Source organism: Vigna unguiculata, chromosome 3, assembly GCF_004118075.2.
Source record: "Vigna unguiculata cultivar IT97K-499-35 chromosome 3, ASM411807v1, whole genome shotgun sequence".
Lineage (NCBI taxonomy): Eukaryota > Viridiplantae > Streptophyta > Magnoliopsida > Fabales > Fabaceae > Vigna > Vigna unguiculata.
The window spans coordinates 60033928-60046956 of record NC_040281.1 but is presented as its reverse complement, the minus strand read 5'-3'; the positions used below and the strand labels follow the sequence as shown (position 1 = coordinate 60046956).

The 13029-nt window shown below is 26.7% G+C and overlaps 1 protein-coding gene across 2 annotated transcripts; it reads left to right on the top strand.

Moving 5' to 3' along the window:
- The first annotated feature begins 9895 nt into the window (after positions 1-9895).
- LOC114176287 lies at positions 9896-12230 on the top strand. 2 transcript variants are annotated; one of them, XM_028061270.1, is made up of 5 exons: positions 9896-10095; positions 11357-11423; positions 11508-11591; positions 11681-11878; positions 11995-12230. In XM_028061270.1, exons 1-5 carry the CDS (start codon positions 10045-10047, stop codon positions 12033-12035), a joined length of 441 nt encoding a protein of 146 aa, XP_027917071.1. In that variant the 5' UTR covers positions 9896-10044; the 3' UTR covers positions 12036-12230. The 2 variants fall into 2 exon arrangements, with proteins under 2 accessions (XP_027917071.1, XP_027917070.1); XM_028061269.1 differs by having other exon boundaries at positions 11964-12230.
- Positions 12231-13029: the final 799 nt, after the last annotated feature.

The window sequence follows — 13029 nt, the reverse complement described above, 5'->3', positions numbered from 1 at the left end:
TGCAATTTTTTGTTATCTCATAAAGATTGGAGCATTAAAGAATTTAGTTTCAAAACTGAAACTTCTTATTTATTTATTTTTTTACATGGTTGAATTATTTAAAAGAAATGTTTTAAAGAATGTTGTAATCAGTAAAACTATAAACTAAACTAACAAATTCATAGCAAATACACATTAATTATTAATGTTTTGAATTTAGGGAGGAGTGAAGTGTCGAGGAAATCAGGAATGTTACTATCTGAGGGAAAGTTACACGGTCTTAACATTAATTAGCTACAATAAATAAGTTCATTGGGGAAACTCCATTTACACCAATGGTGTTAACATTAATTAGCTACTCACTTTTAGGTACATCCATTAATTTTTAATACTAAAATAGATTGTATTATACTCACTTCTGTCTTTAATATAAATATTTGTAACATAATATTTAATTCAATTTACTTTATTTAAAAAAATGCTACTAACATATTAAACTTATCTTTACTATTATAATATTTTTAATAGAAATATTTGTTTGTAATATTTGATAAAACAAAATTTAGTAATTCACATAAACGATAGTGTCTAATAAAAAAAGTCACAAATTTCTTTTAAACTATGTATTATATATTAAAGACCAGAGCAAGTATTTTATTATATATCGTATCAAATATTTACTTTTCTATATCATATTGTATTTATATAGAATATTTTACTTTTTGTTTTATAGAAATATTGCATGCATTACCTGCCATGTTATATTATACTATGTATTAAATATTTTAGTTTTTTTTATATGATATAATACAATATAATATTCCATGCATTAATTAATTATATTATATTAGTGGAAACATATGTGTCTTGGTATACTTTTTTGTAATAATAAATAAAAATATAATTATTAAAAAAATTACGATACGTACATGATATTACCATTGTACAGTATTTATTGTAACTATTTTCTATATATAATAAATTATTAAAATGAGTTAAATTTATTAAAGTAAATTTGACAAATAATTGTGAGTAAAAGTTGATAATAAATTATGTATACTGAAAACATAGGGATTATAAAGAAAATATTTCTATCTTAATAGTTATAAATTGCACGTATTCAATATTTAATTTTAGGGTTAAATATGTTTTTGGTCCCTCAAGTTTTATAGTGAATTTTGGAATTAGTCCATTTTGAAACTTTATACCAATTTAGTCTTTCATCTTTAGAAATGTGTGGATTTAGTCATTCTTATCAAATTTTGTCAAGTTTATTTTACATTTTAAACACATTTTATGATAATATTTGAGTTAACATTAAAGAAAAAATGTGTCAAACGGTGTAAACAATTCAAATACTATCATGAAATGTGTTTAAAACGTTAAATAAACTTAACAAAATTTGATTAAAATGACTAAATTCAAGTATTTCTAAAGATGAATAACTAAATTGATTGAAAATTTTGAAGAGAGACTAATTTTAAATTTTATTTAAACTTAAAGGACCAAAAACATATTTAACCATTAATTTGTTATGTAATGCATAATAGAATATAACATTACATTTCTAAATATTACATAATTTATGTATGTGTATGTATTCGTTAAAATAGTGTTTTTTTTTATTAGGTTGTATTTGTTTCTAAAGTGAATTTGAGATATTGGACTTATGTAGATTTGAAGGAAAAAGATGTGGAAGTTTTGTTGTTTAAATTAGGGAAAAATAGTGAGATTTGAATAAAAATGAGAATAAAATTTATGAAAATTAGTGATTGATGTAATGGATATAATATATTAAAAATAATGATTTAACTGATAAAAATATAAGATTATCAATTTACTCTCACATATAAATGTAATTTAACTTAAATTATAAATAATATAAATTATATTATAGTGAGATGTGAGTGATTATTTAAACTGAAAAAATCAATATTGATAAAAACATATTAAAATAAAATATGATTTTCAGAAATTGAGATTAAATAAAATTTGAACAATAGTTTAAATAAAATGAAGTAATAATTTCACGTTATAGAATTATTTTAGATTGAGATGTGGTTGTTTAAAATTAATATAAATTTAATGGGATAGTTTTGTTATAAACATTTATATATCGATGAAAATAGTTTAAATGTAATTGTCCACATTGAGATTTGATAAGAACATTATTTGTGTGATGCTCAAATAACACTCCAAGCATGTATTAGATCTACGAATTTTTAATACTTTAACAAAAATTGTATTAACTGATTTAACCTAAACATAAATGTAAATTTTAGCTAATTAAAAAGTGACTAATCTACCATTTAAGTAAAACGCTAACTAATTACAGTTTCAATAATTAATTTTTGTATAATTAATATTATTTTTATACAATTGTGTAAAAAAATATTTAAAATTAAAATCCAATTAATTCAAATTTATTATAAAAGTGAAAAGTTAAAAAAAGTTAAAATACAAAGAAAAATGGTAATTATATGGATGATAAGTTGACTTTCCACTTAAATCTTCTTACTTTAGAGAAAATAACTCTCTCTCACACTCTCCAAAATTCATCATTGCAATTTGTAAATCATCCTAAATTACCTTATGCAAACACGATAGACACATGCATTTTCATCTTCTGCTACAATAAAAGATAATGATATTTGACTCACTTTTAATTCACGTCCTTAGATTATCACATTACATAACTAAAAAATATTAAAATAAATAATTGAAGGGTGATTAAAGATGTAGATTAAAAGTGAGTAAAAAATGATCAAAATATCATCATCCGTAATTAAATTATAGAAATAAACATAGGCTTAGTGTTGTTTATTAAAATTTTATCATTTTTCTCCTTTTAAGCTTCTAAAATTTCACTTTTTTATAATTTTTAATCTACAAAACTTAAATATTTACTTGGAAAGAATGACTCATACAGTCACTTCATTATATAGATAAAACATTAACCTTTTGTCGAAGCTTTCTTGATCATTTTTCTTTGTATTGATTGAACTGGTCTTCTTGTTAATGCTCAAAATATCTTATTTTGATAAAAGTTAAAATAATATTATATTGTTGATCAATTTTTTATGATATAATTCATATTAAATTTATTATTTATACGTATACATTATTTAAATTCAACTATTAGCATATTAATTATTCAGAAATCATTTCAATTAAATTATTACTTACTTGCATAATTTATTTTAAATAAATTATTAGTTAGTTGAATAAACCGCTTTTGATAAATTAATATCTAGTCAGATAAATATCTATGTTAAGATATTATTTACTCTAATAAATTATTCGACTAAATTATTAGCATATCCGATATAGCGTTATGAGAAAAATATTAAGTTATAATTATTCATTTCGACTAAGCTATTAATCTGCAGACAACTTTATTAATTAGGGTAAAATATTTAACATATGGTTAGATACTTTAATTGTTTAAAGGAATGAATTTTAGAAAAATACAAAAAACAAAATATAATGAATAATTTATTATATGAGTGCATTTTGTTTAACGACATATGTAAAACGAAAACAAGAAGAAGAAAATCATTAATTGGACCTTGATTGTGTACGCAGTCACACACGGTTTGGTTGGTAACCGTCCATTAGCTTTGACGTTATTTCAGTTTAAATCAGTTTCTACATCTTATTATATCTTTTACGTATTAAATACATCAAATTTAAATACTAACAATTTATAACAATTGTCCACGTATTATAAAAATTATTTTTATGTAAATTAAACGAAAAAAATTACAAATGCGACGGTAGAAAATATATTTTTACAATGAAGCAAGAAATTTTATTGATAGAAAATTTATAGTTGGACTACATGTTTAAACTACTCTCAATTTTTTTTAAACTGGAAATATTTTAAAGTTTGAGAATAATAAAAGTAGGAATTTAATTTTTATGTTTGAAAACATTATCATAATATCAATCATTTATAAACTTTAAAAGCAGTCATTATCAAAACTACCAGTAGTATAGGTAGGGATGGCAACGGGTCGGGTCGGGCACGGATAGTATGATACCCGTACCCGACCCGCTAAAAAAAAATCCGCCCGTTACCCGCCCGTTTACCCGCCGGGTATCCGCTTAAAAAATACCCGCGGATATTTTTAAAACCCGCGGGTACCCGTGGATACCCGATACCCGCAAATATTTAAAAAAATATGAATTTTATAAATTTTTTAATATAAAATTATAACAATAAAATATAAATTAAATTAAATTAAATTATAATTATAATTATAATTAAATTTGACATAATAAAATATACTGTTACTTCTAATTTTAATTAAATTTAACTTAATAAAATATAAATTAAATATTAATTTTAATTTTTTGCGGATAACGGGTACCCGCGGGTACGGATAGTATGATACCCGTACCCGACCCGTTTATAACCGGGTATTAAAATACCCGTTACCCGCTACCCGCGGGTAATAAATACCCGCGGGTAGTAACTATCCGTCGCGGATTTTATCCGCGGATATCCGCGGGCACGGGTATTTTTGCCATCCCTAAGTATAGGAATATATATGGTTGTATGTGAAATCTTTATACTATTAATGTGTTTAGATTAAATTCAAACAACAAAACATTATCCACTTAAAAACATACAATAATGAATTTTTTTTTACTTTATTTTTTCTAAAAAATAATTAGAAAAAAACGGAGAAACTTAACAAATTATGAATGTATACTTAGAAGAAATGACAGTTAGATACATAAACTTATAAATTATGTTCGAATGAATAATTTTTTAAATAGTATACTAGTGATAGAAAATATGGTTTCAGATTAAAGAAACAAAAATATAACTAAATGGAAAAATGCATTTAAAGGCGAAAGGTGGGTACAAACTTAATTTTTTTAATTGAAAAATTCATTTCCAAACTTTAGACTGAATAAACGAACTTTGTTAACACAATATTTTATATATAATCAAACTTTATACTGAATATCTTTAAGTTGTGAATGGTACTTCATTTAATTAAACTAGCTGGAAATACATGTCCACCTTTATTTTTTCTTTGAAAATAAAAATTAATTCCTGTATTTATTAAAATAAAAAAATTATTAAAGATTACAATAATTATAAAATCTAAAAAAAAAATTATATTGATAAAGAGTGAAATTGATAATAAGATATGTGCACTAAAAATACACACGTATTTAAAATAATGGTCATTATCAATCATTATAGATTACACATTACTTAAATGTTAAATAATATATTATCTCAAAATGACATATAATTTAATATAATGCAGAATCCTTTAAACAGTGTTCGTAGTATACTGAATTATAAAACACGCATTACATTGGTTATTCATTAACAATGTTGTCAAAATTATGAATAATAAAAGGCAATCAAGTGAAACGTATTTAATATATTTTGGAGGCATAACAATTTTTTTAAATTTTGAAAAATGTATTGAAATTAGAATATCATTAGATAACACACTTGTGATGGTAACTTATGCTACTTTGATTTAAAAGTAGTAAAATTTTTAAAGATATACAAAGCATGCCATTTTTATTTAAATGAACTTTTAAAAAAATTGAAAACTTATTTTATCTATGTAAGCTATTTAGTTTAATTTAGTTCCACCCCACTCCTTAGTTGCGTGTGGAGAGGTGAATCAAAGTGGTGGTTAAACTTTGAATGTTATTCCCAAAAATAGTTTGAACTTTGAATTGTTTCAAACACTCATATTATATGAATTACTACTTTCACACCACATAGTTGTGAAAACATTTGACTTTGACAAAAATAAACTATGTTCGTTGAGGTATTCATAAATCATGATTAACCTTCAAAACCATTTTCTTTTCGCGTTATAATAAGCAAATCAAATTACGAAAAAAAAAATACTTGGCCAACAATTGAACATGACGCGCAACACGTGATAATATGATTATACTAAAAAATTACATAAAATAATGTATTATTCTTCCTCACTAATAAAATATTAAAAATAAGTCAAACCATTATTCAAATTAATTTCATTTGTAAGGATGTTGTTAGAGTCACATGCATACTTTTGTTGTGCTTATCATTGAGGTGGTTGACCACGTATATCTATCACCAAAGCTAACTTTTTGTTCTTTATGTTCATTTTTTTTTAAAGACTAACTTTTGGTTATGTTTTTATTCTTTATTGTTGTAATTATTGTTTCACGTGTCATCAATTATGATGAGACATAGATTAAGTGAATTGAATCATAATCCAACCTAAATATTTAAATGGTTTAATTAATCGTAATGTTCCCAGTTTGGTACTAGAGTGTCAAATTGGTACCCGCTTTTAAAAAAGTGTCAATTGCATCCCAACTTTTGAAAATTGCTTCAATTAGGTCCCTTTCAGACAGAGTTGACTAACGCCGTTAGTCAACGTGCCACGTGTCAATCTATGATTTTTTTGATTTTTTTTTAAAAAAAATTATTTTTTTTTTAATTTTAATTTTTTTTTTTAATTTAAAAAAAAAATTAAAAATGCCACGTGTCAAGTCCCTGTGTGTGACACGTGGCATTGTCAGTGCCACGTGGCATTGTAATGCCACGTGTCAGTGTCACTATTAGATGTCATTGTGTTGATTTCGATTTGGTCTCCACATATGTCTTTTTGTTTCAATTTAGTACCTAAGTATGTGTATCTGATTCAATTTTGTCCCAATTTTTTTTTAATAATTAAAATATTTTTGCAATCCATTTTTTATAACTTTAAAAATAATTAAGTATAAATATTTTTACAAAATTAAGTACTAATATTTATAATGTTTCTCTCAATTTCAGACCAAATTTATTATTTGTATGAATGTTATGCTATTTATAAGTACTGAAATGACTTTTACCACTAAATTTTAATATAAATATCAAATACTTAATTTTTTTTAAACTTTTATACTTAATTACTTTTAATTTTATTAAAAAATATTTTAATTATTAAAAACTATTAGGTCAAAATTGAATCAAATACACATAAGTAGGTACTAAATTGAAACGAAAAAACATAAATGGGGACTAAATCGAAATCATCACAATGACATCTGTTAGTGACACTGACACGTGGCATTACAATGCCACGTGGCACTGACAATGCCACGTGTCACACACAGGGACTTGACACGTGACATTTTTAATTTTCTTAAAAAAATAATTAAAATTAAAAATTAAAATTAAAAAAAAATAATTTTTTTTTAAAAAAAAAATAATTTTTTTTAAAAAAAAAAATCAGAAAAACCACATATTGACACGTGGCACGTTGACTAACGGCGTTAGTCAACTCTGTCTGAAAGGGACCTAATTGAAGCAATTTTCAAAAGTTGGGATGCAATTGACACTTTTTTAAAAGCGGATACCAATTTGACACTCTAGTACCAAACTGGGTACCTTACGATTAATTAAACCTATTTAAATTTATGTTATACTTTTAAATAAAATAATATTTTTATTTTTTTTATGATTAGTGTGAGTAGTTTATATGAAATTGAAATAAGTAATTTCATGTAATACAAAATTATTAATAATAAATATATTAAGATACAGTAAATAATCTTAAAAAAATTTAAATAAACTACAAACTAAAAATTAAATAGGTAGCTTATAACTTATAAATTAAAAACTCTTAAAATAAATTATTCTAATTTAGCAACCAAATAATGTTGTGTTCACGAAATTAACTTAAAGGTAACCATATAAATTAGTAATTAACATATTAACAGTGCTTAATACTCATAATATCAAGTTTTAATAATTATTATTTTTTATTTATAAGCTCTTTAATTTAATTTAGGCTTAAATACCTTTTTGGTCCTCATTTTCGTAGTGTTTGTTGCGGATGGTCCTCATTTTCACATAATGTTTTAAATGGTCTTCATTTTTACCGAATGTTTAGAATTGTCCTCATTCTCGCAATTCGTGTTTTATTTGGTCCTTTTCTGTAACGCCGCGAATTCACATAATTATTTTGATGTCTCCTTTTTGTCACAACCATATGTATTTTTAAATTTGTTACAAACCCGAATTATTAACATAAACATATATAAGTTAAGACTTCTTTTTCAATATAATAATTTTTTTTTGGTGAAAAATGAAATAAAGGATTCTTTTTTTGGAGCACAAAGAATAGTTCATTCTAAAAGAAAACAAAATAACCTGCTCAATTCTAAACTAAATCAATGGACAAATTGGTTAAAGAATAATTATTATCAATATAACTTATCTAACACGGAACATTGTACAGGTGACACGGTTTGTATTAGGGTGTGTTACGTGTATTGTACAAGTGACTAATTAACGTTAATTTTTCAATTTAGGGGAAATTTTGCAATTAGGGAAATTTCTTTATCTTCGTCTTTCTTGAGTTCAGATTTGTAGAGGAAACAGCTAATACTTGCCATTTCATCATTGGATTGCAGTTGCACTCTTCATTTCAATTTTCTAGTTAATCATCATCAACGAGGTAAGTGGTAAGTGGATTCAGGGTTTTCTGGGTTGTGTTTGCTCGTGGGTTAGGGTTTTCGTAATTCTGTTTTTGGGTTTGTTTGTCTTTCGATTGTTGTGATGTTCTGCATGGTTTCTAAATTACTTCCATGATTTTGTGTAGTTTGTGTCTGTAGGTGGGGTTCAGTGGAGGTATTATTTTAGTTGGTTTGTTTGTCGAACATCTTTTTTATCTGTTTAATTTACTTTAAGGCAATGAGTGATGATAGGTTCAATGTTATTGTCCACCACGGTGGTGAAGTAGAGACCCATGCAGAGGCTGCTGAAGTAGAGATTGGGGATGTCAGTGGTCTGAATAGTGATGTTGAAATGGAAGGTGAAATTGAAGTGGACATCCTTTTCCTTTCCAAATCATTAATCTGCCTCATTTGTGTCATGATGATGACATCCTTTTCATCAACACCACCAATTGAAAAAGTTGCAGCCCACATTATTAGAACCACCACTTTGTGAATCAATAAACCAAAAATACCCAAAAAATTTTCTACCAATATTCTTTGGAGTTCTTGCCATCCTCAAAGCAGCCATTTCTTTGCAACTGCAAATCGGGGTTAATTCGTTTCTCGTTGAACCACCAATAGTGCACGAAGTGATACAACACGGTTGCCTCCAACGATTACAACCAGAGGTAAAGGAAGAAGATTGGGACCGTAACATACTTATATAATGGGATTGCATGAAGAAGAAGACTGCAGCAATACCAATTGGGAATGGAGGAACAAGATTGCCAAAACTCACCAACTGCCCAAGACATTCCCTACCAAAACCCTAGCTCACTTATTTATCCCCAAATATCTAATTAAGTCACCTGTACCGTACACGTAATACACCCTAATACAAATCGTGTCACATGTACAATGTTCCGTTAATGATTTAAACGGCGTTACAGAAAAGGATCAAATAAAACACGAACTGCGAAAATGAGGATCATTCTAAACATTCGGAAAATGAGGACTATTTAAAACATTATGTGAAAATGAGAACCATTCGCAACAAACACTACGAAAATCAGGACAAAAAGGTATTTAAGCCATAAATTTAACACCATCTTTAAAAAAGAAAATGATAAAATCTTAAATTTAAAAATATCATTTGAATAAAATAAAGTTTAAACAAATGTAAATAAAAAAATATATAATTAAACTCAAGGCCTATAAAATAATAGCAATAAAATAATAAGTTTATTTATAAAGCAATGCTTCATTATTACTGATAATTATGTTTTTCAATAATGAAACCCTCATATTTTATTCACCAAAAAAATTTGTACTAGTATATGTATATACTTTAGTAGGAAGAAGAAAAAGAAAACTTAAAAAATCAGTAGTTTTGCAAATTGTGAATATTCCCCCTATTCTATCTTATTTACAGAAGGGTCCATACTATGATGGATTTTGCAATAGTGTTCCATACCCAAATTAGTGGTTCAGTGTTTACCCTGAAATTTGTGGAGCTATTGAAGCTTGGAAGTCCACTCATATGAATTTCCAAATGATACGTTAAATTTGAAGACACCCCAGTTGAAGAATTGTTGCTCTGCAATGGCGTCGCTTCTCAAAGCACCTTCCTTTCTCTCCCCTCTCAACCAAAAGGTGATTTTGGAATTCACGATGTTCAGGAATCTCTGTCTCTTTTTATAGGGTTTTTCTTTTTCTGTTTTTGTTTACTTACAAGATGTCAAGTTTGGGGTCCAGTAATCATCAAAAGGGTTTTGGTTTAAACTTGTTGTTCCAAAATGGGAAGTTGGTGAGATTGTCTTCTAGTTCTTTGGTTGCAAAATATTTACAAGTTGACATCTTTTCAGATTGGGAATAAATTATCACTATATTGGTAGCATCTGACTCTCCCTTTCTCCTGATTGTTTCAGTTTCTTAGGTGCTTTTCCATTATTGGAGGTAACACAGTTATTAGAATCCTGTGATTCTCATTTCCCAATTTGAATTACACAGTCTGATACAATTTAGCTTGCCATTGATTCATATCATGTGAAAGTCACATAGACTTTGAATCTTATGATACTTGGGTAATTTACTGTGATTCAATATCACAAGATTTAGCAATATGCTGGTTTTCTATGTTTTCTTTCCCCATTTCTTATCAAGAAAACTGACAAACCTTGATTATTCATATGCCTTTATTCTTCTGAAACTAGGTTTGGCATCATTGTTCACTCCTTCTATTATTGAAAAACTTAACAATATTGTGTTTTACTTACGTTTATTTTCTTGTCTAAAATTATTCATGTGATAAATATACATAATTTATATAATATTAGTTATATATACTATTTGGAGAGAGATCATAATTTCGAAAGAGGATTAGTGGAGATCTAAAACATTAATGAAAATATGAATCAAGCTCACACACAAGGAATTAACACCACCTTCAACCTAAAATCATGAGACAATAAATTGATAGGTCTTCATTCTTATATAATGCTTAACTTTTTCATTTTTACTTAATATCAGACTTAGATTCATACTTGAATGCCCAACTATCTTCTCTTCAATAATGAGTACCTTCACAATATTTGTGGTTCAAAAATTAGCATGAAGATTCATGATTTGAATTGTCATCCTATAATCTTGGTGGTAAAACATCAATAAGACATAAGCACAACCCATACACAAGAAATTAACACCAACTCCAACCCAAAAATTTAACACAATGAATTTATAATGATTTTTATCCTTATGCTGACTAGAGATAAGGTAAATTTAGAGTATATATGTGAGTATAAATCTCATTTTACAAGTCGATTTTGTGAGATTGAGTTAAGTTTAAATTCTATTTCTTAACATACATCTTGTAAGAAAAACAAAAATAATATTTTTGTTGGTAATTCTCGATCAGAAAGCCCAGGCAGCTGTTGAAGGGGATGTAGTTGACAAAGAATCAGTCTCTATCAATGAAGAAAGTGGTATTTAGTTGGTTATTATTCATTTTTCTGCTTTGTTCAGTGTTTCAGAGTTGCTTTTATTTTGACGTTGCTATTATCTTTCAGATTATGGGGTCGTTGGTATGCACCATGTTGGAATTTTATGTGAAAATCTTGAAAGATCCATTGACTTTTATCAAAACGTTCTCGGTATGCCAGCTTCACAAACTTAAATCTACTGTGTACATTGTGTTTCCCTAGAAGCAAGTATATGAATAACTAAAATGAGTGAAATTTAGGCCTGAAGATAAATGAAGCAAGACCAAATGATGAGGTGAGGGGTGTTTGGTTGTGGGTAGGCTCTGAGATGATTCATTTGATGGAGCTTCCAAATCCTGACCCTTTGACTGGACGACCGGAACAAGGTGGTCGAGATCGTCACACATGTATTGCAATCAGGGATGTTTCCAAGCTGAAAGCAATTCTTGATAAAGCTGGTACAATACAACCACTTCTCTGAATAACATAACTTCTGGTTCAACATTATTTACACTATGCCTTATGTTATTTTCTGCTTTGTAGGTATTCCCTACACGCTTTGTCCTTCTGGAAGACCAAGAATCTTTACACGTGATCCTGATGCAAATGCTCTAGAATTTACACAAGTAGATGATTGATGCTTATGGCGCCATTAGTCCCCAGAAGGAAGAAATAAATGTAGAAATGGTTACATGTAAAGGCTGAAGGGACTAATAGGCCATGATAAAGTAGTCTGCTATGCAGTGACAGTATAACAGCAATAATACAGTATTGGTCATCATATAATACTGCACACCACTCCTTCGGATCTGGACCTCATATTCACACTTGGACAACATAAGGTTTTGGGAAAAAAGAAAATTATGAATTAATATGTCGCGAAGATGATTTAATTAATTATTTTTTTAAAATTGGAATTTCCTTGAAAAAAAAAACAAAAATATTGATCTAATTATAACTTTTTTTCAACCAAAATTAGAACGAAAGAAGTAATTAAGTCTTTATTTCATATAATTTCATGTTTTGGTATAAAAAATACTGCAATATATGTATTTTTTTTGTGTAGAAGAAAAGAAGAATATTTTATCTTAGCTGTGTAAGTTAAATAAATTAAATTAACTTTTAATATAAAAATATGTAATATTCAGATATTTTTCAAGTAGAAATAATAAACAAATTAGTGGTATTATTTTTAAGAAGAACATAACCTAGGGAGTGAAAGTGAGTGGGTTTTACTCACATTAGAGAATAATTATTAAATATAAAGTTAATTAGGACTTTAGTCTTATATTATCATAAATAGAAATGATAAATAAATTTGTTTTAGCGGATATTATCTAAATTCGTTCTATTTTGATGAGAATATTTTTTGTGAGTAGGTATGATTAGGAATATGAATAATATGTGATTATTTAAATTGGGTATGAGGACATGATGGGTATGTACATATCTGTCCTCGTCCCTCATATCTCAATATTTATCATCGTTCTGTCCATGTTTAAATTACTAAAATATCCATAATTTATTATGTAATCTAAAAACCTTTATATATATATATATATATATATATATATATATATATATATATATATATATATATATAAAATGT

Excerpts from the sequence above, each read along its gene's own strand:
- LOC114176287 (XM_028061269.1), top strand. The coding sequence starts at position 10,045 with ATGGCGTCGCTTCTCAAAGCACCTTCCTTTCTCTCCCCTCTCAACCAA. Across the intron at positions 10,096-11,356 it reads TCTCCCCTCTCAACCAAAAG|AAAGCCCAGGCAGCTGTTGA; the intron begins GTGATTTTGGAA and ends ATTCTCGATCAG. Across the intron at positions 11,879-11,963 it reads AGCAATTCTTGATAAAGCTG|GTATTCCCTACACGCTTTGT; the intron begins GTACAATACAAC and ends TCTGCTTTGTAG.